This window comes from Notamacropus eugenii, chromosome 6 (genome assembly GCF_028372415.1).
Source record: "Notamacropus eugenii isolate mMacEug1 chromosome 6, mMacEug1.pri_v2, whole genome shotgun sequence".
Taxonomy (NCBI): Eukaryota; Metazoa; Chordata; class Mammalia; order Diprotodontia; family Macropodidae; genus Notamacropus; species Notamacropus eugenii.
The window spans coordinates 368,277,473-368,302,345 of NC_092877.1; the positions used below are offsets into that span (position 1 = coordinate 368,277,473).

A 24,873-nucleotide genomic window follows, 5' to 3' on the forward strand; every position below is an offset into this window, starting at 1 on the left:
CTTATTAAACGTTGACATTCTTGAAGAAATAGAATGTCTATCATGTTCTAGGCTTCCTACAATTTAGATTGCTTTTCTAGAAGCAAGGAGCGTAAAAGTAGATACAAATAAATGGCCCTGTGGTAGGCTACATAAGTGATAATTATATCACTAATGGAGTAACAAGGATAAATGATAGATACATGATAAAAATGGAAAGAAGAATATGAGTTCCTACCCCTGGGAGTCCAAGTCCAAAATGGCCAAGAAGAAGATACCCCAATCTTCTAAGATTTGGGCCTAAGAACGTACTCCCCAAAATAAGGAAGTGATGCTTCTTCTACTCTCTGCCCTCCTCTGAAGCACCATGCTCCATTCTGGACACCACAGTTGAAAAGGGATGATGACAAGCTTAAGAACATTAAGAGAAGGGCTACCAAAATGGTGAAAGGTTTTTGAGTGTGCTATCTAAGGTCTCGATTACAGAGCTGGGGTGGTTAAGACTGGAGAAGAGAAAACTCAGGGGACATGATGGCCATCTTCAAGGATCTGAAACACTGTCTAATGGAGGACAGATAAGGCTTATTCTGACTGAGTCCAGGGGGCAGGGCCAGGAGCAATGGGGAGAAGATGCAAAGAGACAAATGTAGGTTCATGGGGTCTACCAAGAAGAGCTACTGAAAGTAGGGTGGGCTGCCAGGAGAGGTGAGACAATAGGGGCATTTCCTTTTAGGTCTAGGTCATTGTAGATGACCATTGAGGCTCCTGCCAACTCTTGGATTCTATATTTGGGTGCTGATAATACTGTGTCAGAGAAAAGAACTCATTACAAGTACCAAGCCTTTTTTTCCTTCCCTGACTATGAAGTATTGTATTAAACTGTTAGTGGTGCTCAATTCCATAGAATCACAGTTCTCAATTATAATGAAATAACACTTTTTCTAAAAGCAACTTTACATGTAAATTAGGTTCTTGAACAATAAAGTGGAAATGTGTTGATAAAGACTGATTGATTCTGGGAGCAAACTCAACTCAGATGATGACAATACTTCACCAGATGTTCACTCAAGTCCCTGGCCAAACTCTGTTGACATGCACTATCCATTGCCACTACACTGGTTATATTTGCTGTAATACAGAGCAGGTCTCAGAGACTAAAGAAGCAGCCACAGGAGATGAGTCAGTGACTACAACAAGCAGTAAAACAGAATGGCAATGGTTGGGGTAAAAAGTGGCAGAGAGATGGTGGGAGAGGCATGTGGCTATAGTAGTGACAATGCAAGCTGAGAATAAGATCAGAGTTTAGAAACCACGTACAGCTGCCCAAAGAATCCAGGAATATAGACCAACATGATGGGGTAGGACTTCACCTTGGTAGAAAATACCTCGTGGGAGAAAAATGGGAAGAAACTAGGAAAATGGGGTTGGGCCCAAAATTTTCAATCTGTGTTCAAGATCTGAAGATCAAAATGGGTAGAAGCCAAAGGTAAAGGTAAATTTACTACCACTATCTTGTACATTAAAAAATTATAGAAACCACTAATTGTGTCATGAAAACCACTAATTTATCCTAAGCCACAATTACAAAAAGGCTGTACTTTGTTCTTAAAAATAAATATTAAAGACAAGAAAGCTGGCATTTCTTTATAACTAAAATTTCTTTTGAGTTTTTAAAAAGCTATAAATGCAGCTTCTCTTGGCTGAATAAACTGTACTGTACTCTAACAATTTCTAACTATGTATAAGTCAAAATGACACTGAAGAGGACAGAGGGCACACGCTGATATGTATTTATCATCTGGTAAAATAACACTAGTGGGTTTCCATGCTGACTTTGAAAATGTACAGTGCTATCAGTCACTAAAATAACTCCTTATGTCAATGTGACTTTCTATCTGACATTAGAAGGAAAGGAATCTGTAACACACATTTATGTCAATTCCATTCTCACACACAGAAAACTACTGTAAGATCACAATGTTTATAATTAGGAGTTAGTTGTGGTGTTTCTATCACTAGATAGAGATGAAGGTGGCAAGGCTGGACCTACAGAGGTGAATTCACTCCCCCTACATGGTACCCTTGACCTTGAGAGATTGTCAACAAGTAAACAGTGGTGCCCATTCATGGGGTTGCTTGAGTTTAGCCAGCTTAGTATAGCAAGACTCTAACATATTCCTGCTTTTCTAATAGAAAAATGTGCTCACTAGTTACCTTTAAAAAATGGAAATGATCATTATCTGTAATGTCTACTTTCTACCCTTCTCCTTCCTCTCAAGGGGTCATTCCTCCTCATCCCATCCCAAGAGACTCTTGATGTGTCTGTGTCCTCCCTGAAATCCTCCCTAGAGGACTGTCCTGGTCTGCTGAAGGTCTTCCTCTAGAACTTGGAGCCTTTCTTGGGTCTAAGTGTCCTCCCGAAATGGCCTCTTAACCTGCGCATCCCCTGCTCACACTATGTGACTCCTTTCTTCTTCTAACAGAAAAGCTGACAGTGATCATTACGTCATGGCTTTGGACTTGAGGCAGCTGTCCCAGGTGTTTAAGCCTCAACCAATAAGCATTTATTAAGGGTCTCTATGCATCAGGCTCTGTGCTAAGTGTTGAGGACACAAATGTCCCCAAGGAGCTGACAATCTGATGGAGAAGATAACATAAATAAATACGTGCAAATCAAACAATATACATGATAAATAGGAAAGAATTAACAGAGGGAAAGCATTGGAATTAAGGAGGTTGGGAAAGGCTTATGCTAGAAGATAGAATTTTAGTTGGGACTTAAGGAAACAAAGGTGTATGAGTAGAGGGAATGGAGGAAGGACAGCATTCCAAGCATGGAAGACAGTCAGAGAAAATGCCAGGAGCCAAGAGATGGAGTGTCCTGCTCATGGAACAATCAGGAGGTCAGTGTTGCTGGATTAAACATTTCATGTCAGGGAGCAAGGTGTAAGAAGACAGGAAAGATAGAAAGGGCAAGGTTACCAAGGGCTCTGCATGCCAAACAGAGCATTTTGTATTTGATCCTGGAAGGCAGTAAGAAGTCATGGGGGCGACAAGACTGGACCAGCATTCTACAAAACTCACTTTAGTTGCTGAATTGAGGATGATTGAAATGGGGAGAGACCTGAGGTAAGCAGGTCTACCAGTAGCAATTGCTGGCATTGAGGTGATGAAGGCCTACACCAAGGCAGAGGTAGCATCAGAAGAAAGAAGGGATTGGAGATATGTTGTGGAGGTAGAATCTATGGGCCTTGGTGACAGAATAGATACTGGAGGGAGGGGGAGAGGGACAGTGAGGAAGCCAGGATAACTCTTAGGTTATGAGCCTGAAAGAAAGAAAGAGGGTGTTGTCTCTACAGTCTAGAGAAGGCAGGGGGTAGGGGAGGGCTTGGAGGGAAATAATGAGTTCCACTTTGGACATATTGAATTTAAGATCTCTAGTGGACATCCTGCTTGAGATGTCTGAAAGGCAGCTTGAGATGCAAGATTGTAGGTCAGCAAATAGTCTGGGGCAAGATAGGCAGACTGGAGAATCACGAGTACAGAGATTGTTTGTGTTCATCCTTCGTTGCCGAAGAAGACCATGCCATCAGAGAAATGATGACATGACTTGTACTTGACTTTGTTTTGAGTGAGGAAGGGCTGTGCAGGTCACCAGCCTCACTTCTCCTCCAGAGCCAACTGAATCCAGTGTCCAGATATTCCTCAGGATGACTGGAGATGATCCAGGATGCACTGGGCCTAAAGGGCCCAAGGTCTTTGCAAGCACTCACTTAGGGTGAGGCAATGCCCATTCATTGAATAGGCCTATTTAAGATAAGGTTTTGGGAGAGGACAGGAGAGGGCAGGAGAGGGGAGAGAAGGGGAGGGGAAGGCAGGGGAAGGGAGGAGACAGGAAGAGAAGGGAGGGGAGGAGAGGAGAGGGGAGAGGAGTACAGAGATGGGTGCAGATGAGGAGAGGATCCTGAAGACATCTAAGATGAGAGGGCACAATCAAAAGTAGGATCCAACAAAGGGCACTGAGAAGCAGCAATCAGTCACTCTAAATGTTCCTTGGTGTCCCTGCCCCAGCTCAGAAATCTCCTTCAGCTGGCCCTGCGAGGCGCCGTGCTTTGGCTCCAACCTACTCAATGACCTCCTTTTCTCCTCAGCCATTCTTCTGCTCCTTTTGTACTGCTCATGCCATCCTTTCTCTGCCAACTCTTGTCCCTTCTTCAGCTCTGACCCCCTCAGAAATGATCTGTCTCTGTCTCTCTGTCTTCTCTCCCATCTCTTCCTTAGACCTCACTTCTAGTATTCTGCAATACTACCTCAAATGATAGTTACTGATTTGGGTGTAGACCTTTCTATCCCACTGGAGTGTAACTTCCTTGAGCACTGCTCTATGCCTCATTCATCTGTGTATCTCCCTTCTAAGTACAAAGTACAAGACATTCCAAAGAATAAGCTAATATTTATTAAAAAAATAAATGAGTTTTTCAGCAAAACATCCAAATGGTTTCCCACAAGAACATAAATCCAAGATTCTAAAGCTTTTCCAATCAGGTAGATATTAATTTTTGAAGACTCCCAAGGCCTATCATCTGAGATGTTTAGTCTCAAAACCACAAAAAACTAAAATCAAAGGATCATTGTGACTGCATTAAACAAATCTCTGTAGTCAATTCTTGATAGGCAGGATTCCATGAACAATATAGCCTGCCTTTGCAATGTTTATATTGGGGTCCTCTAGCCCTTATTGAGTATTGGTTTAGATTTTTATGGTAAAAGCACAAGTCAACCATCAATTTGGCATGGAGAAGGGGATAGAAAAAAATACTGATTACACATTTTTAAAAGTGTAGCTTAAATATGTAATGTCAGTTGTACTCATTTTGAAAAAATATAAGTATCCCATATCTTTAAAATCCACCTATCTATGAATATTAAAACTTAAAATATTTTAAGGCAAAATTAGTATAATTGGAAAGAAGTTCTTCACTTTATAAAATAATTTACCACAAAATGTCTCTGAAGAATGTTTGTCTAGTGCATTAACCTAAGTAGATTTAAAAACAGTGTGTATAAAGCTTTTTTGTAAATATCTGCTGTGTAAAGTGAAGAACACTGCTAACAACTGGAGCAAGTCCCAAATTTCACTCATTGCCAATTAACTAGTGCATTCCCGTCAAATAATGATGTTCTAACCATTCTCTCTCTTCAAGCCTTTACTTCCCCTCTCCCCCTTGATCTTGGCACAGGTCCTCACTCTTACTTTACAGAGAAAATTAGAGACATTATGAACCTCCTCAACTGCTCAGTCATACTCCAAAATTTCCAATAAACCTCAATATATTTTCAGTATCCTCACCTATATTCTCCTCTTTGGCCTTAGAAGAATGGGTGGATCTCCCCATTGCCAAGGTTTAGAACTCCAGAAACATCAACACCCTTTCTACAGCTACCCCCATGACCTTGCTCCATCCTTCAATCCATTTCTTATGCATCTTCAGTTTCCCCTTCTGTACTGTCTTATCTCCTTCATGCTCCCTATTACATACATGCATATATATACACAAGTATACACATACTTCACCATACTACTCTACCAAGAGACTGTCGAATCTGCTTCCCATACCCTTCACTGCCAGCCTTCTACAAAATGTTCTCTGATTTCTGTCCCTTCCACTTGAAAGAAGATACTCTCTCCAAGACCACAAATGACCTCAGCATTGAATTCAATGACCTTTTTATCTATCCTAGTTCTCCTTGACCTCCCTGAAGCATCTGACACTATGGATTACTTCTTGGCATCTTTGAGAAAGGAGAGGAAAAGAGAAAAGGAGAGGAGAGGAAGGGAGAAGGGAAGGGAAGGAAGGAAGAAGGAGATAATTGTCATAAAAATTCACAGGGGGAAAGAGAAGGGAGGGGAAAGAAGAGGCTATTATTTTCACCAACAAAGATTTACATAAACACTGGCAATTTGTTCACTTCAAGAATTAAAGAATTCTTACAGTTAAATACCAGGAGAAATGTTTGGAACCCTTCTGGGAATAGAAAAACTAATCACCTAAGGTTTTTGGTTTTTTCTGCAAAACAACAACAGCCCAGTCTAATGGTTCAATCTAGTTATAAAGGACAAGTGTAGTAGCACATGGAATAGTACTAGTTTGTGTTCAAATATTGTTTTACATACATGTTTGTATATAGATATCTATGTTTGCACATATACACACATATATAAGTCTTATTTGATTCTTACCATACTCCAGTGAAATGGTTATTGTTATCATTATTATTTCCATTTTAAAAATGAGGACAACGAGACTGAAGAGTGAAAGGCTTAACTAAGGTCCCTTGACCAGGATAAGGTGGAGGAAGCCATGAGACCTGCACTTCTGAACCTGATTCTGACCAATAAGGCAACATAACTTTCTGAATTAAAAATGATAGCGACCCAGAAGGGAAATGGTTCAACTTTAGAATTCTTAATAAAGAAAGACAGGAAATCTGGGTGTATTCCAGAGCATAGCAGAGTCTAGCACATAGTAGGTGCTTAAAAGGTATTTGGCTGATTAAGTCAGAATCCAGAACGATCTTGATAAGTTGGAACCAGGGGCATTGTGAGGCTCAAATGAGAAAAATGTATGTAAAAAAAGCATACTGCCCATCTTAAAGTACCATCTATATTAACGGTGGTGGTGGCAGCAGCAGCGGTAGTGGTAGTGGTGGTGGTGACTTACTATCATTATTGTCATTATTAGCCTCCATTCTGGGGACATCTTAATTCCCTCACCCTTCTCCCTCCCTCCTGCTGATCTCAGAAAGTGTGTGAAGAGCAATCCATGAAGTCTTATTGCATTTAGGTAAGTGGAAAACAGTGTTGGTGATGAGAAGGTCATGTGATGTACAAGTCTTCAGCAGTTAATGACCATTGCTGTTGCTGTTTCCAACTCCATTCCTCCCTAGACTTCCCTGCCAAGTCTGGTACTCTGAGCCTACCTTAGCATAAAGTCACCCAGAATTATAAACTTGTCCTCTTTTGGCACATTGATGATAAGGGTCTCTAAGTCTTCATAAAATTTTTCTTTGACCTCATCATGGTTCGTCATGGTGGATGCAAAGACAATGATGATAGTGGCATGGAGTTTTCCTGTGAGTGGTAATCACATTGTCATGAGCCTGTCATTCACACCAATGGAGTGAAACAGGGCTGTGTGCTTGCTCCCATGCTTTTAGCATGATGTTTTCAGCTATTTGTCAAATGCTTTCAATGAGGATGAAAAAGGCTTCAAGGTCAACTACCATACTGACGGTAAGTTCTTCACTCTGAAAAGGCCACAAGCCAAGATCAAAATGGAAGGAGTATTAGTGCATGATTTTCTGTTTGCAGACGGTTGTGCACTCAATGCAGCCTCTGAAGCTGAGATGCAACAAAGTATGGATCAGTTCTCTGCTGCCTGTGAAAATTTTAGCCTAAAAATTAACACCAAGAAAACACAGGTGCTCCATCAGCCACCACCACATCATCCATATGTGGAACCATCCATTGCAACAAATGGAGAAGTTTTGAGTGCTGTGGATAAATTCACTTACCTTGGTAGTGTACCTTCCAGGGACGTATACACTGACAATGAGGTTGATGCATGCATTGCCAGAGCTAGCTCAGTATTTGGGAAGCTCTGAAGAAAAGTTGTTGTATGCCTGTGAAACATGGACAGTCCGCCAGTGCCACGCAAGGAAACTGAATCGTTTCCATTTGAACTGTCTTAGGAAGAGTCTGAGGATCACCTAGCAGGATAAATACCAGACACTGAGGTCCTTGCTTGAACTAAACTGCCAAGCATTCAAACTATGCTTCAGAGAGCACAGTTCTGATGGGCTGGTCATGTTGTTCGAATGCAAAATGTATGCTTGCCAAAAAGACTATTTTATGGGGAACTCACATGGGACAGGCGATCACATGGTGGTCAGAAGAAGCAATACAAGGACACTTTCAAGGTCTCTCTCAAGAACTTTGGATTTGACTGTGCAACATGGGAGACACTGGCACAGGACTTCTCAGCACGGTGTGCCCACATCAGAAAGGTTGCTGTGCTCTATGAGCAAAGCAGAATTGAGACAGCACAAAGAAAACATAGGATGCACAAATTTGGAGTACCCACTCCAAATATTCACATGGACTATCTGTGCCCAACCTGTGGTGGAGCATTTTGAGCTTGTATTGGTCTGATTAGCCACAGATGGATACACTGAAACTTCATGTTATCATGGTGATGTCATTTTGGTCCTCTTGAAGAACAAAGGACAACAACCAACCAGGTGTTATCTCCTACCAGGCAGGTAATTCTACTAACAAGATGAGGGAAGAAAAGCAAACATTCTATTCCCCCTTTGCCCTCTGGCAAAGGAACAGGAGTCATATGCCACAAGATTGTTTCCTGCCTCAAATCACCACTGACTACTTCCAGGGCTTCCAGGCTTCTCTTTTTAAAGGTCATCTGGGACATGGTCAATCTTTGGCCATCCAATGACTAGCTACCTTTCCAATTTAATCAGGAGAAATTTTTCCCACTTTGTAAAGAAATAATAGAATGTAGACACATTTTTATACTTAGTTTAGCATAATATAACCTTATTATCCCTTGTTATCTTCTCCATACTATGATTTTATCAACTGGGGGGCCACTTCCCTCATAAGTCATAGTATCCCTAGGAGGACAAGCTGAGTGATAAAATGCCTTGACTTCATGCCAGAGGCCATATGAGGATTGGTTGAAGGAAGTGGAACTGTTTATCCTGGAGAAGGCAAGACTCAGGCAACACATGATAGTTACCTTCAAGTATCTGAAGTAACCACGTGAAAGGTGGATTCCATCTAATATATTCGGCCCCAGAGAACAGAAGACAGAGAGACAGGTAGAAGTGGCAAAGAGGAAAGTTTAAGCTTCTCATAAGGATAAACTTGCTCACAGTGGAGTTATTTGAATGTGAAATGGGCCACTTCAGGAGATGGTGAGATCCACCTCACCAAAAGTCTGCCAGCCAAAGCCAGACGACCACTTGTTGGGTACATTGGAGAGAAAATTCTTAGTCAGATGTGAGCTGAGGTCCTTTCAAATTCTGGCCTTCTTGATAGGATGGAACACAGCTGATTAGTAGGGAGCTGAAACCTTAACTTACTAAACAGGGTGATGAGAAAAGACCACCCAGCTGTCCTGGAGTTTGAGATGCCAAGCCTGGAGAAGCTGTATCTAAGGCAACTGAAAGACCTGATATATATGATCATTAAGCCACAGTGAGTGATTACCAAATGATCCTTGAGAGAGGACCTACGAGGCCCCAAGATTGTCCTGATTCTCACAAAATAACAGGGATCAGGGTGAGGAGAGAGGGAAACAGATTCTGAAGACTATAGGGCAAAGAGATTGAGTTTGATTCTTGGCAAAACCATTCACTATCTTCTTCAAGGAATAGTTAATGATACTTAGGAGGCCATGGTCACAAAGAACTGACATGACTGCTTTAAGAACGGGTACCGCCAGACTAAGTTCATTTCCTCTATTGACAGGAAAATTAGACTGGTAGAGCTGGGGATTGCTAGAAATAAAGGCCACCTAAAAGGTCAACAGAACCTTTAGCCAGGTGTCTCATGCTTTCCCTATGGACAAGATGTTGAGCCATGGGCTCGAGAACAGTGCAGATCAGGTGGATTAGGAACCGGATGAACAGCCGGAACCAAAGACTCATCATTCCAGGAATGATGTCACCCTGAAAGGAAGTCTCCAGGTGATCAACCCAGAAACCTGTCCTGGGCTCTGTGCTGTCTACAAGTTATTCAGCATCTGGAGGAGACGTATCCCATGATTATCAAACTGGTCGAGGACACCAGGTTCAGTGAGATAGCTAAAACACTGAGTGACAATCAGTCAGGATCCAAAGGTTTTTAAAAGGACTTTAACAGGCCAGAAAATGGAGCTGAATTTAATAAGTAAAAATATAATAAGGAGAAAATACCAAAACTTGGGCTCAAAAGAATCAACCTCACCAAGATGTGGCCAGGTAAAAGTCCTTGTGAAAAAAATGGGAATTTTAAATGGGAATTGCTGCATTTGCATAGTTCTTTTACAGTTTGCAGTGGGTTCCACGTTCTTAATTTCATTGAAATGTCCTAACAAATCTATGAGGTGGGTACTGCACATTATTATTCCCACTTTAGAGATGAAGATGTTGATGCTCAGAGACAACATGACTTGTCAAAGGTCACATGGGTAGTAACTGTTGGGGGCAGGATCAGATCCAAGTCTTCTGAAGGCCAAGGCCAACCCTCTCTGCATAAGTCAGCTCTGTAATATGGGAGCTGAGACCACTTCTGTGACCTTGGGTGTAAAGGGAAGCAGAGTCTAGAGTGACAGAAGGGATTGACAGTACCATTGTACCCCGTACTCAGCCAGTCTCTTAAATAAACTACTGGGGAGGGCACTGAAGAAAGACCTCTAGGTCATGCCATGTGAGGATCAATTGAAAGGAGGAGGGGCACTGATCCTGGCAAAGAAGAAGCTCTGGGAAGATGAGTCTCTGAAGGGCTGTTGATGAAAGGGAGGTCAGACTCATGCTAATTGGCTGTAGGTTGGAGGAATGGAGGCTCCCTCAAGGGTTTTCCAAGGCGATGTCAAGGACTCTCATGTAAGGGATCCCCTTAACTGGAGGTCTTGACACTGAGGCTAGCCAACCATTAGCTGGAGATGTTGTAAAGGAGATTCCTATCAAGGGTGGGTGGGATTCACTGGTTTCCAAGGACCCTTCCACTTTTGAGCATTCATGATGTGGAAGGAGGAGGATATGAGGCCTAGTTATCTGGCTTCCAGCCATGTCATGCAGACAGGAGCCTGCTTCCTGACTCCCAAACCCACTCAGGTCTCCCCAAACAAAGTTTGTCTTTTTCCTGATGTTTACCAGCTGCCTCTAATATTGCTGGAATCTCAGCCTGCTTCACTTAATCAAATTTAGTAGGTGTTGATTTACACAGTCAAGGAAACAAGCCAAGTTTAAGAATCAGGTGAAGTTAACTGTAACAGTAAAAAATGTTAGCAAACTATAATTTAAATAGTCTTTAGCTATAAATTCTATAAAGTCCCTACACATTTGCCCTTAGCATAGTTTTTTTAAAATAGTTAATTAAAAGTATTTCCTTAAAAGTTTCTACAAGGAAAGAGAACTTCAATCACTTTCTTTCCCACGTAACTCATTTGTCACTTAAACACTGTGTGGTGTTGCTAGGGATCTTTTCATGGGTGTCTTATCTCCCTGACAAGATCATTATCTCCTTTGGGGTGGAAGTTGACTGGGTTTGGGGGATTTGTGTTGTATCCTTCACCGGCATAGCACAGTGCCTTACAAAAAGGAAGCATCCAATACCTATTGGCCCACTAAGTAGATAATTTCTAAAAGAAACCCTAAAACAGGCATCACTGCCATCTGCAATATTCCCAAGGGCAGCCTGAACCAGATTAAAATAGAACTAATAATATTTAACCAAGTAAATCTGAACATAATGGAACATAGATGATGTTGCTATGTGGTTTTCTACCTCACTATGGAGTGACCCTAAGGATAGTCTAGGGGCCCCATTTCTATTGGCATTTGACACCACTGCTGGACAAGAGTGTCAAGCAATTGACTTTCATGGAAGCTTTGAGGCCAGTCGGACTTCGGATGGTCCAATGTGAGCCCCATGAGAGCCCAGTGGAGCAGATACCCAAGGACGATTTTGTCCAGAGGAGGAAATATGTCCAGAGAGGTTAAATAACTTCTCCACCATCACAGAACAGGTACAGGTCAGAGGTAAATTCCAAACCCACATCTCCTGGACTCTAGTTCCAGGATACTTTTCCTTTATTGTCTTCTCTATCAGTGACACCAATGATTTCAAAGGTATGACTTTCAACTTTTGTTCTATGAATCGGGTGACTGTGAACCTGAATTTAAAGACAGGCCAATGACATCATGTTTGCCTAAGTTCTGCTGATCAAAGTCCAACTTAGTCAATGCTTAAATACGTTGACTCAAACTATCCTTCTCTTGCATTTCTGAAGGCTTCACACTGATGCCAAAGGGATTTTCTTCAACTGTTAAGTGTGATCATGTCAGTCTCCCTCCTATTCAATAAACTCCAAAGGTTCCCTTATGGTCTCTAGCTTCAGTTTAGGTGTATGTAGTACTGACTATTAGAATACATGCTTCTGAAGGGTTGGTGCCACCTGCTGCAGAGGGTGAGATAGGACTCCAGATCAGTGGAGACCAATGGGGCACAGACCTGTGTCAGGGACTTCATGACTGGGTACCAGAGGGCATTCCAGGGATGGGAAACAGAAAGGCTTTGGAAACTCTGGACATGTAGAGTAATCTGCCTTTTCAGCATGTCCCTGATGTCCAGTGTGCCTCCACATAGACTTAGGAGGTAACTTTGCCTTGGGTGAGATTAGGCCTTCTCTCCTGTTGGAGTTAAGATCTTATCCTGTTCTCAGTTAAAGAACTCATTCACTTTTGTGTGGCATGTGGTACATATATATGTATGTGTGTGTATGTACACATATAGATATATCTGTATATATAAAACTTCTCTGACTTCCGTTTGCTTGGATAAATTACTCCATATTCACTATCTATGACGGTCTTTTGTATAATCAGTAATTAATGGAAGGACAGGCTACCATGAGTTGCACTCTTTGCCTAAACTTTGTGCCTCTAGAACAGATGTTTGAGTCATGGCAACCAGACATGCTATAATCCATTAATTTTTTTTTCAGAGACTAGAGAAAAGAAGACTCCGCCTTTGAAGCACTCCTGGGCCTACCTGCCTCTTCACCAAGCTAGTTCTTCTCAATTCTCCCATTTAACAGATTTGATTCTAGCACTTCAGGTCCCATCCTCTCAAAGGTAACTCCCGGGAAAGTTACCCTGAGCTCAGGACATTCTGTGATGACATGGTTATTCAATGTCCTGGCTCAAGGGCCCTCATAGTTGTTTGTTTGCATTTTTTTTACTAGTCATCCGGCAAAACGTGATGAATAATATAGTATTAAATGTAGCAACAGAACATTTTTCTTGCACAAATACCATCACTGTGAAGAGTAACACATCTAAGACATGTGTGGCCTAGAAGAGCACACACTTGGGGGACATCTATGACCAGGCCCTACAAGTGGAGGAGCCATTCACACCTCTGGTCCTAGCAGTCCAACAAGGCCTCTGTTGTTAATGTATTTTCAGCCTGCTGTTTCCCTTGGACTCTGGTGGTGGGTAGTCTCTGCCAGGTGATGCCCTGCTCAGCACTTTGTGGTGCATCCTCTCTTGTATTCCAGTTTCTGACTTCAAGTGCAGTCTTCTCTCCCCACAAGACAAAAATTAGACTCTTCCATCTCTAGTTTAGCTTAGAACCCCCAAAATTAAGCTTAACTCGTAGTGAGGGAGACCCTTCTACAGCCAGTCTTTAGATGAGGGAAGTTTTAGCTATGTGCAGCTTTTTTTCTCCAGAAGAGTCATCAGCTCTCCAGAGCACAATACAGTCAGTCAGCTAAGCAGAGCCTACAGGTAGGATTCAATCTATCCCTGGACCTATTTCATCTTATTCACCTGGATCAAAAGTCACTCTAGTGACCAAGTCTCTATCGGATTTGGGATTAAAATTCCTACTCACTCCCATGAAATCCTATACTGGAATTCTGTGCCCTTAATATTCACTGAGAGAGGAGATTCTGCCAAAGAAACTCACTAAGGGTTGTGTGGATCTAGAGCAGGCCACATGAGAGATTTCTTCTGTGAAATTTGGATTCAGTCAAAGGGCTGCACTTGAGGACCTAGAGGACCACATGTGGCTCTGAGGCTGCAGGTTCCCCACCCCTGCTCTAGGGCATATCCGTTTTTTTTCTCTTAGTACCAAACATTTTGGTCTCTTATGTAAATTAGGAAGAAGAAGGAGAAGGGAAAGAGGAAAAGGAAGAAGAAGAAAATAGAGAAGAAGGAGAAGAAAAAGTAGAAGAAGGAGGAGAAGAAGAAAAAGGAAAAGGAGGAGAAGAAGAAGGAGGAGGAGGAGGAGAAGGAGAAGGAGGAGAAGGAAAAGGAGAAAGAGAAAAAGAAGGAGGAGGAGAAGAAGGAAAAGGAGGAGGAGGAGGAGAAGAAGAAGGAGAGGAAGAAGAATTGCATAGAGCCCCTGTACCACCTCCTGCCTCAATCCTTTGTTCCACATTCCTGCCCTTCTCATGCATATGTATGTGGTCTGATTCTCATACAATAGAATTAATGGATAATAAAGGAATTTTGGAAGAAGCTCATAAGAAAATATAACTTATACATAACTCAAGCATAAAACATGATCATATAAATAAATATGTCAGGTGGTATGCAGATTGTACTAAAGAAAAACCGAGTGGGGAGAAAGAATAATAACAGAAAAGAAATGCTCCCTTATTTCTGCTTCACATATTGAAAAAATATTTCTCATTGACTTCAAAAAGAGGCCTGTCTGTCCTGAGAGGGACGCAACAAACCTATCAAAACCGCTCCTTCGCTGATGTGTTGAATTTGTAGCACCATTTCCTCACTCAGAGAAGCCCAGTTCTGGAGCGTGTAAGAAACTTCATTTTTAATGCTCATGAGTTCTCTCTTAGCAAACTTGAGTAACAGAAGCGTCTTCCTGTGTATCGCACGGTGCTGCTCCAGCTTCTTACTGTAAGGAAAGGCAATGACATCAGCAGGAAGTTTTCAGATTTGGAAAGTGACAATGACTGATTCTGTTGGAAAATAATTTAACACTCTAGTTTCTTTTAATTAGTATTATTTGAAGTCTAAGAAGAAATAGTCAATGATCTCAATAGACAATTGGTAATCTCCATTTGTAATTTCCTCAGCAACAAAGGTTCTCTTTTTTCTCTGTATTCTGTACACCCAAAAATATCCAAAATTTTTAAGATTGTTTAGAAAACAAGTTTGTATTTAAAAACAAAATGGAATCCACACGTTCTGTGGCTAGGTCTACACACGAATGGCAAGTACTTTGGCAGGGAAAAATATGCTGGCGCAGGTGAGAGCCAGCAGACCCAAGCTTGAATCTTGACTGCTGTTTATTACCAGCCTACCTTGGAGCAAGTCATTTGCTTTTCTGGACCTCTGGTCTCTCATCTCTAAAATTCAGGGGGTGGACAAGACAATCGTTAAGAGTCTATGAAACTCACTTTATGGGCTCTAGCGTCTAAGAAACCTTTGTACGTAGATATAAGCAGCAGACACATAATGTGATAATTCCACCCCTAGGGTAAAATTTGTTTCTGACTTTCTATGGCCCATTTGCCAGTAAAAGGTTCCCTGAGCTCAGCTCAATCCACTGTCTTTCAGATTTTCCTTCAGACTTCCTTCAGATCAACAAAACAGAGGAATAAACTATGACCTCGGACCAAACAATTCAAGAGCTTCCAAATGTTTGCTTTCTGTATCTCTGTCTTTCCGTCTTTCTCTACAGTTTTCTGCTATTACACATTTTCTGAATATACAGCTGGGCCACCTACAAGTAAAAATAGTTTGAAATCTCTGTTACTGACACTTCCTTCTTTACTTTCATATTGTTTCTAATCTATTTCACTACTTCAAAAGAGCCAAACTCCCTCCAGTGATGCAAGCAGGTTGCAACCTCTCTCGGTTCATTAGTTGCTATGACCAGCACCAAATTCATCACCTGGTTGTGAGCCATTTGTTGAGGGCATACTTTTCCCTTGGTGGCATCAGTCCTCAGGGAGCAGAGGAATGGTCAGTTGTCAGGTTTGTATGCAAAGATCTTAACCTTGGGGGATCTACCAGAAGTTGGACTTCAGTTAGAGACATGTGAGAGTTCAGGATCACCTCCCTTCCACAAAGTGACATCAAAAGGGACTTTTGATTCAGTTTCTAAAACTGAGTCAAACAGGAATATAAACAGCAAATGGACAATCTGACTTTCCAGTCATTCTTAGTGAGAATGCCTCCAAGCTTCTCCATTCCAATAATTCTACATCACTGAAGTATGAAAAAACTCTTGTCTGAAAACCCATGAAAATTTTTACCGTAGCATATTCCTATACATTTCAATGTTTTTTTTTTTAAATCGGTATTTTTAGCAATAGGACTTTAGTATTATTAGCATTAGGACTTAATTAGAACTTTTCTGTACCTATGGACATGATCGTGTAAATTGTATCTTTCTTGTCGATATGATTCACTATATAGATTTTTACCAATTATATATTAATTCAGGGTTGGCAAAGCATTCTATGTTCAAAATGCAGATACCTCTGAGAGGATTAGGGTACTATCAGTCAATCATATCTTTATGTGAATTGTCAGAGCAAGGAGAGGCAGCCCAGTGTGGTGGAGGGAGGGGCTGGACTCAGAGCCCAGAGGACCTGGGTCTAAGTACTGCCTTTGGCCTAAACCACCCCTGAGGCCCTGGGGCCACAGGCAATTGCCTAAAAGTGGCAGGGAAAGTGTAGGCTGCAAGGGTGCCTTCTGTCCTCAGCCGGTCTGCCTGTCAGGCAGCAGCCCACCAGCAGCTTAGTCTGTGGCCAGGATCCATTTGGTAGGAGCTGTCAGAGCTCTCACTCCATTGACATAGCCCTGAGGACCTTGGTTCCCTCCATAACACAACATCAGAGGAAAGTTTCTGGGACTGAGGATGGATCTTTTCCTGTTCATTTCTGCCTCTGGCCTTCCCTGGCTCCCTTCAAGTCTCAGTTAAAGCCCCAGTGTCTGCTCCATAAGATTATTTCCCATTCACGACGCCTAAATCCTGTTTGTACTTTAACTGCTGAAACAGGCAGATTGTCTCCCGTATTAAGAAAGAGCTTCAGGAGCAGAGGCTATTTACTTGTTCAGTGACTGGCCCATACTAGGTGCTTAATCAATGCTCATTGACCGATGACTGACTGATTACATCCTCTAGGAGGACATGAATGAGAAGGTCACAGCAGGAGAAATTGTTGATAGGCTGTGGTCTGCACCTTTGGCGAGAAGCCCAAGTGCAGGAGCTCAGGGATCGCTGACGTACAGCCCCGTGTCAGGCTGAGATCATCTGGCCTGAGGCAAGGAAGGGAGTGGCTTTGGGGGGGTGGGGCAGAAGGGTGGCAGAAAGAAGGAAAGCTTGTAATTTTGGAGTCCTGTGAGGTAGAAACAGGCCTGAGTGAGAGACTGGTGCCAGGCTTTGGGCAGCAGAAGCCAACAGAGGCCTGAACAGAGGGGAAGTGGCGAGGGGCGGGGGGCAGGGGAGCGATGCAAAAGTAAACTTTTGACAGATAGAATTTTACCTGGAGTCACATGGCATCCCTAGAGGAGAAAGGGGAAAATTCTTCTTCCTTCAGCTTTTCCATGGCATGTACCCATGCTTGTCTTTCCCAGTAGTCCTGGTTCTCAGGGGGCCACAGTACGCCTGGCACATGCTTGTTGACTGAATTATTGCACTGCATGGCCTGAGCACCCCCAGGCTGACTCTACTGGTATAACAGCCATGGGACCCAATTGGGAAAGTGGGCTTTCCTAGCAATATACTGCTTACAAAAAGTATCTGGTAACTGAAATGTAGTATCATTGCAAATGGTCATTACTGTTCCTGACTTCACAGTGAAGCTTCAATGAAGCTTCTATGGAAAAAAGCACTCTGTGTCCCAAATGACTGACTTACAAAGAACCTTTAGGGTTCTTTGGTGTACTCTAGGGAGGAAAACATGTCTACCAGAGTGAACCTCCCAGAACAGATATAGAAGAGGTTGGTTCCAGCTTGGCCACCTCCTTGCCAGGAGACTCTGGGCAAGTCCCTGATGCTCCATCATGGCTCTAATCCTAACCCTAAATGACTCTCAGAGCAGCGGGGTGATGAAAAAGGAAGGAGTTGGCGTAAAGCCTCTTCCACTTGTGATCTTTCAGGTTTCTGGTCTCAGGGAGGGATGCGTCCATATTCTGGGTCACCTGCCAGGCCAATGACGTAGGGTTTCAACAGCTCCTCTCAGCTTCTAGAGGATACCCCTAGTCCTAAGCTCTGAACCACAGTCCACCTGTTAACAATTGCTTCTTTCCAAGAGGCTGATTGGAAATGATGTCAGGGAAAATGCTGAGCAGGAACAAAGCCTTGCTGGAGGCTAGATGATTAAGTCTGATTGCAATTAAGCCATTAAGAGAAAAACTTGAAAAGAGCTAGTGACCTAAAGATCTCCTTGGCCATAGTTCAGTGCTCCTCTGAGAGAAGGCTTTCACGTTTTTCCAAAAACTCTAATACAGGTGAAGGATGCTGCAATTACTTTCCCTTAGATTCCCAAATTAGATTCTGGGCAAATTCTCCTCCGTATCAGTACAAGGGGATACAACTGATTCTAGAGGGCATGCTATTTTAAGCTAAGTTGTAAATCCTACCACAAACTCTTCCGCCAGATCATTCACACTTTTGTTTGGCTTTCCTGGTCAGTCCTTCCCTCCACAGCTCTCTCGGTGCTGAAAGTGGTTCCTCCACACCAGCCTATGGAGTCATTTCTCTCAAGAATGTAGCAGGAATGCTATTTTCAAAGAAGTTTAAGTAATCAGGTCATTCTGTCACATGTATTAGAATCCAGACTGTTCTGTCACATGTATTAGAATCCAGACTGTTGTTAACATGTCTGATGTTTTAGCCTGATCTGAAGAAAGCAGGGGCAGGCACAGTGGATAGAGTGCTGGATCTGGAATTAGAAAGCTCATCTTCATGAGTTCAAATCTGGCCTCAGCCATTCACTAGCTGTGTGACCTTGGGCAAGTCACTTCACCAGTAAAATGAGCTGGAGAAGAAAAATGGTAAAACATTCCAGCATTCCTGCCAAGGAAACCGTAAACAGGGTTTAATGAAGAGTTGGATATAACAACAGAAACTTGGACAACAGGCCTGGCTGGTAGATGTAAGAGAAGAGCCAACATTCAAAGGTATAGCCCTGTCTGCTGGTTATATAGCACCTGGATCAGTGAGAGACCTCCTTCAGCTGACACATATCTCCACTGCCTCAGGAAACAGGCTCTCTAGTTGACCAGAAAAGAATTCGGCCTTAACGACCACTGGGGATGATTAGCTTCTCCAAAGTCAGATTGGTGTTTTTGGTCAAAGGACCTGCCTGAGACCATCCTCAGAACCTGCTACCTTGACAGAGCCTACTAGAATAGGTGCCTTATCATTGGAGACTTCAAGATCCCCGAGGCACCCTGCACAGGGCAGCTGCAGCCTGTCAGGAATGTCATTTGTAACCAAGCAGAGAATAAAATGCAAGTCCATAGGGATATGCTCCTTAAGGAGGGTTTCATTTTTGTCTGGGTAGCCCAGCACAATGCTATTCTCGTATTAGGTCATTAATAAATGTTTCTGAAATTTCTGGTGGTTTAAACTAGACTTACTTTACCCCATCACGTATTCCTTGTGCTGGGGTCCCTTGCTTGTTTATCCCTACAGCCTCACTTGTACTGTCTGACGCTCTGAGGTGTGATGGGCTTGGATGGCCCCTCCCCCTCACGCTTCCATCCCTTTCTCTGAACCCCCAGAAATCCCCAGAGGAATTCTCTCTAATTTTGTTATACTCACTTTGCTCACAGACATCAAGGTACTGAGAGCATTTTAAAATAAATGAGATCATCTTTTTGCTCTTGAAAAAAATTAAGGAAAAATTAAGCACAAAAATAAAAATATTAATAATTCAGAAATATGCAAATTAAATACCATAAAATATAGAGTAACATATACTTGCCCATTAAAAATTTTTAAAATTGACCATCAGATGTTAGATTCCAAAGGGATCTCCCCTTTGTTTTACAGATTAGAAAGCTGATACAGATGAGAAATTATCTCACAAATATTATCCTTCCCACAACTCTGGACGCTAGGTACTATTATGGTCCCCATTTTACAGATGAGGAAACTGAGGCAGACAGCGATTAAGTGATATGCCCAGAGTCACATAGCTAGTAAATGTCTAAGCCTGGATTGGAACTCAGGTCTTCCCAACTCCAGTCCCCTTGCTCTACCCACTATGTCTCCTCACTGCCTCCATATCCACATGTGAGTTAGTTAATGATAAAAGTGTGGTCTAGGATCTAGGGTTACTGACTCCTAGTCCTGTTGTTTTTCTGCTACACCAGCCTGTCCCTATATGGCCTGCTAAAATGCAAATGTGACTTTGGAAGGAAGGTAACCTAATGTGTACTAATTCACAGTCTCTCTGAGGCCTTGGTCCTCAGGGAATGAGACAGAGCATTGGCAGAGTTTGATAGGGGATACATGGGTGGCAGGGAGGGCAAGACAGATGGCAAATTGCGTTGGGGAGCCAGAAGCACCTCAGAAGTCTGGGTACCTGGAGGAAGGTCTGAAAAGGGAAGTAAAGACATGGAAGACTCATGTTCATAATTTTGTTCAAGCCCACTCAAAAGAAGGGAGCAGAGATGATGGGAGCCACCTCCATCTGGGTGTACTTCAGACAGCCACCATGTTGTTGTCTCTCCTGGAAGTAATGAAACATTCCCAGGCAGAGGCAACAATCTACAAATGAGTTGAATTGGGGGGGGCCCTCCCCTGTCCTTTCTCCCAGCCAGGAGGTGCCACTCTGATGCCCAAGGAGGGCTTCTAGCTGGGCAATGTCCTCCTCTCCCACGAGTCTCTCCTTCGTCATTCTCCTACCAACATGTTCATTCCTTTAGTGCTTTGTCATCAGACTGCTGTCACTGAGGAAAGTTCTGAGGAAACAAACTCACAATAAGGTATCAATGACTACTACCACTAATTTAATGCAGGAGAAAGGATTTACATTTTAGAAGAATTAACCCAAACAAAAAATCTCTAAGCAATGACCGGGGGGCTCTGTGGCAGAGGGCAGATGAGATAGCACAGAGACCTTTGAGGGTCCTCAGTCAGAGCAGGCACCTACTCTGTCCCAAACCAGGCACCACCAGGCATTTCCTGATTCGAATAGCTCACAGCTCACATTCACTGGCAGCAACTGGCTAGTTGTCTTCTTCAAAAATAAAGGACTGGAAACCATCCCAGTGTTTCTGCAAGTGACAGCTGGACACAGTAGTGACCTCTGACTGATGCACACATCCAACACAGAACAAATCAGGGCAGCAGCTTTGCTGCTCAACAACTAGCTGGGTGACTCTGGGAAGCTTTCTTCTCTGACTTCAGTTTCTTCATCTGCCAAGTGATGAGATTGGACTCGAGGATCCTTAACACTCCTTCTATCTGTATATTTCTAACCTTCTACAAAGTAGGCAATAACACAGAAAAAGTATCCTTGATGTCTCCTGGAGAGACAAGAAGAGACACTGATGGTTCCCAGTTGGCAGCTGACTGACACATCCAGGCATGGACAACCCTCCTTTCAGTGACTCAAGCAGTCACTCCACAAACACTTAATTCATCTGTAATGTATTCAAGGTATTGGATCAGAGATAGAGTTGAATTTTCTCCCCACTCTCTTCAGAAAGCCATAAGTGAGGGAGAACATGTGAATTCCATGGTTAAGAAGCAGAGTTGTATATTGTCAGTCGTGGAATAACCGAAGTACAAACATGGGTTTTGTGAATGGAAGTCATATGTGTAAGAAACATGACATCAAACAATCTCCAAGAATGCCCTGCTGATAATCCACTCCTTTACGGCCACGCACTCCCCTCTCCCACCCCAACCCTGTCCCCACTCCCACTAAGCTCTTTGCATGCCAGGTTCTGTGCTATGATGATTTCATGCCATTCTGATGGGCACAGCTAGTTCTGGCTGGGTCCTCACCCTCCTCTGTTCTCCCCCCACCCCATCCTTTAGAGGATCCTATGGTTATCAACACACAGTCTCATAATCTGTCACACACACACACACACACACGTCTGCCCAGACAAATGTCAAAAAGCACTTCCCAAGTCTCTGCAGAAGGCAGGGGACAGGGGCTGCTTTAGGCAACATTTGTGAAATATGGGAAGGGCTCTCTTATTCCCTTTGTCCATTCTCTCTCTCTCTCTTTCTCCCTCCCTCTCTCTCTCTTTCTCTCTCTCTCTTTCTCCCTCTCGCTCTCTGTCTCTCTCTCCTGCTTCTCTTTCTGATAAGTCTTCCCCTGATCCCCAGCCCCAGGAACTTGGGTCCTGTCATATGACCCCCACATATGACCCCCTGCTCAACACAACCCCTACACACACACACACACACACACACACACACACACACACACTTCATAAACCAAATGGGCCTTTTTGTTTTCCAAATCATATTCCCAAAGTATCATAAAAAAACTGAGGCCTAATGAAGTGATGAAAGAGTAGAACATGAACCTGAAGAGACACTTTTGCACAGCAAAGACAAGGTACAATCCTGATTCTGGAGTGACTCTCCTGATGAATGGCCTTGTCTACAGTTGTAGGAGGACCACATCTACAAACCTGCTGCCCTGAGCCAATAAAATCTGTGACCCGAGAAGGGCTGCCCTCCTTGGAGGTTTTGAAGCAGAGGAAAGCCAACCACTTGTTGGATATTTCACAGTGTGCATTCATTTGATGTATGGCTTGTGCTAAATGCTCAATCCTTCCTAACTCTCCGACTCTGTGATTCTGTGAAACCCTGAGAACATTAGTATACAGTTGGTCCACTTTGCTTCTTAGAAATGGTCCTCAAGTCTCCTGCAAGTCCTCTAGCTAATGAGCATTAAATATGGGACATGATTTATTTACACAACAAAATACAGAATAGTTAATAAGCAGACACTATGCTTCCCACAAGGACCAATGCGATCCTCCCCACTAATCATTTCCAGGGCCACGCCTCTCTGCTGGGGTCATCTTTCTTACCCTTTGCCCTCTATTCCTCTGCTACTATTTCAACACCCCCTTTGCTGGTGCTGGACACTGCCATCCAGGACTGTATAGAGTTCATTCGCCAAGCTAACATGATCTCTTCTCCAGGGTGATGGCAAATGCAGCCTGGGCTTCTCTCTAAGGCCCTGGGCAGTTTGCTGTCTCCATCACTGTCTGGTCTCAGCTTCTTCCCTCTTGGGGCCCTCACAGACTTCTCCGATGCTCCATTATCTGCCTGGGCACTATCAGTGGGACCGATTTCAGTCTGTGTCTTCCCTCTCTCTATGTCTCCTCCCCAAACCTAGGCTCATGTGGTTCCTGTTATAACCAAAGGAACTTCCCAGAGACATGAAAATGATCACTGTGAACTGCATCATGGCCCCCCAATACATTAAGGCACCATAATGTCCTCAGTGTGGATACTCCCTTCACTGATGCAAATCACAATCTTCCCATGCCCAGGGCAAGCAGTTTTCATGAGCTGTTGTGACAGGAAAAAAAGAATTCATCACCTACTGACCAATTTCCTAGTAAGGAGCCTTTCATGTTTGCAAGGCTGGTCTCTGGAAAACAGACATTAAGTCTGTTTCCACGTCTAGGTCTCGATGTCTTTCCAGCTTAGTAGAACCCTGCCAAAGTTCAGCCTCCTCCAGCATCACCTTTGGGAACCCGGGGTCACGTCTAAATCATGATAAGAAATCAGAGCTAGGCTCTAACAGGTACTTAGGGAAAGAATCTATTTCAAAACAAAAACATTCCCAATCTGGAGAAGTTTTTACTATATCATTTTCCCCAAAGGTACAAAAATAGTAAAATGAGCACTTTTCCTACTCATTAGGCGTATTTTCAGGTACCCCAAACAAATGGCCATCTGTAGTCCTCGTGCTTCATGTTTTAAGCACAAAAGATGACTGAAATTACTAACTTTTAAAAGCAGCCATTCTTTAGGGAAGAATTGGCTCAATTTATTCATCTCTGCTTAGAAAAGCAAATATTCAGCCTTTTTAGAGCACTTCCCGGTCTGGGCATGATGAACTCCAGCCTGTGTGCTTGGGAGGGGCGGCAACAGCCCCTTTCCCTGGTGCTTCGAAATGGCGAACCTTAAAAATGGAGAGCAATACCTCTAAAATTTGCCTTATTTCAGTCATTTTCTAACAACTGATCATCATGCTGAATGTGGTTAAGATAATAAACCCGGGCTAATGCACAATTCTTTTTAATTATAGGAAATAAACTGCGGCGACATCTACGTTTTTCTAATCCCACATAATCCAGAAAGAATATTCCCAGCATGATTCGAAGTTTTTGAGAACTACACCAACACTATTTTCTCAGTCAATACGCTTCTACATTTGGGATCCTTTTATTGCAATGTTTCATTAGCCACTTCTCCCTTAGGGAAATCTTACCCGTACTGCTGCGACTGTCTGTGCGCAACTTTCAGCTCATCTTGAAAATGTCTCAGTTCTTCATTCATTCTCTGAAATTTTTTTTGTTGGTTTTCTAACTGTGTGCTTAAATCTTCAATTCTAAAAATATAAAGAAAAATCCTATTCAGTAAAAGATATTTAGCAATCAGCATTGTTTTGTAAAAAGAAATAAATATCATGTTGTTTATAATAACTCACACGTCATTTCCTCCCAGCACACTGGTGAAGGAGGCTGGGCACCTCCCACAGAATGTCTGCACTGGAAGGCCTCCCCCCTCATTCCAAAGGACTTCAACCTCCAACCTCCACAGCCCACTAATCTCCAGGGCAGCCCACCCCATTTGGGGGCAGCTCTCATCATTCCAAAGGTTCTCCTACTATCTAGCATAAACTGACCTTCGTAACTGCCACTCATTGCTGCTGTTCTGCCTCTGGTTCCAGACAGAACCAAAGGAATCCTCCTTCTCATAATAGCTATTTAATACCTGAAGACCATCCTCATATTTCCATTATATCTTCTCCACACTAAAAAGTCTCACTCACGGAATCAAATACAGCAGAATTTCTGATTGGAAAGGAACTTGTCCTCAGCAGCCATGTGGTCATGATGACAAGTGACCAT

The 24,873-nt window shown here is 42.9% G+C and overlaps 1 protein-coding gene across 3 annotated transcripts in view; it reads right to left on the reverse strand.

Moving 5' to 3' along the window:
- Positions 1-24,873, reverse strand: part of LEKR1 (leucine, glutamate and lysine rich 1) — a 180,051-nt gene that overhangs the window by 81,036 nt on the left and 74,142 nt on the right. For all 3 annotated transcript variants that reach the window (XR_011969148.1, XM_072618650.1, XM_072618651.1), the window contains 2 exons: positions 24,231-24,350; positions 14,508-14,686 (listed from right to left, as the gene is read on the reverse strand). Coding sequence is in view for 2 of the 3 variants with exons in the window: in XM_072618650.1 (XP_072474751.1) it covers positions 14,508-14,686; positions 24,231-24,350 (299 nt within the window). In the remaining variant the exon portion in view is untranslated. The remainder of the gene's footprint in view (positions 1-14,507; positions 14,687-24,230; positions 24,351-24,873) is intronic.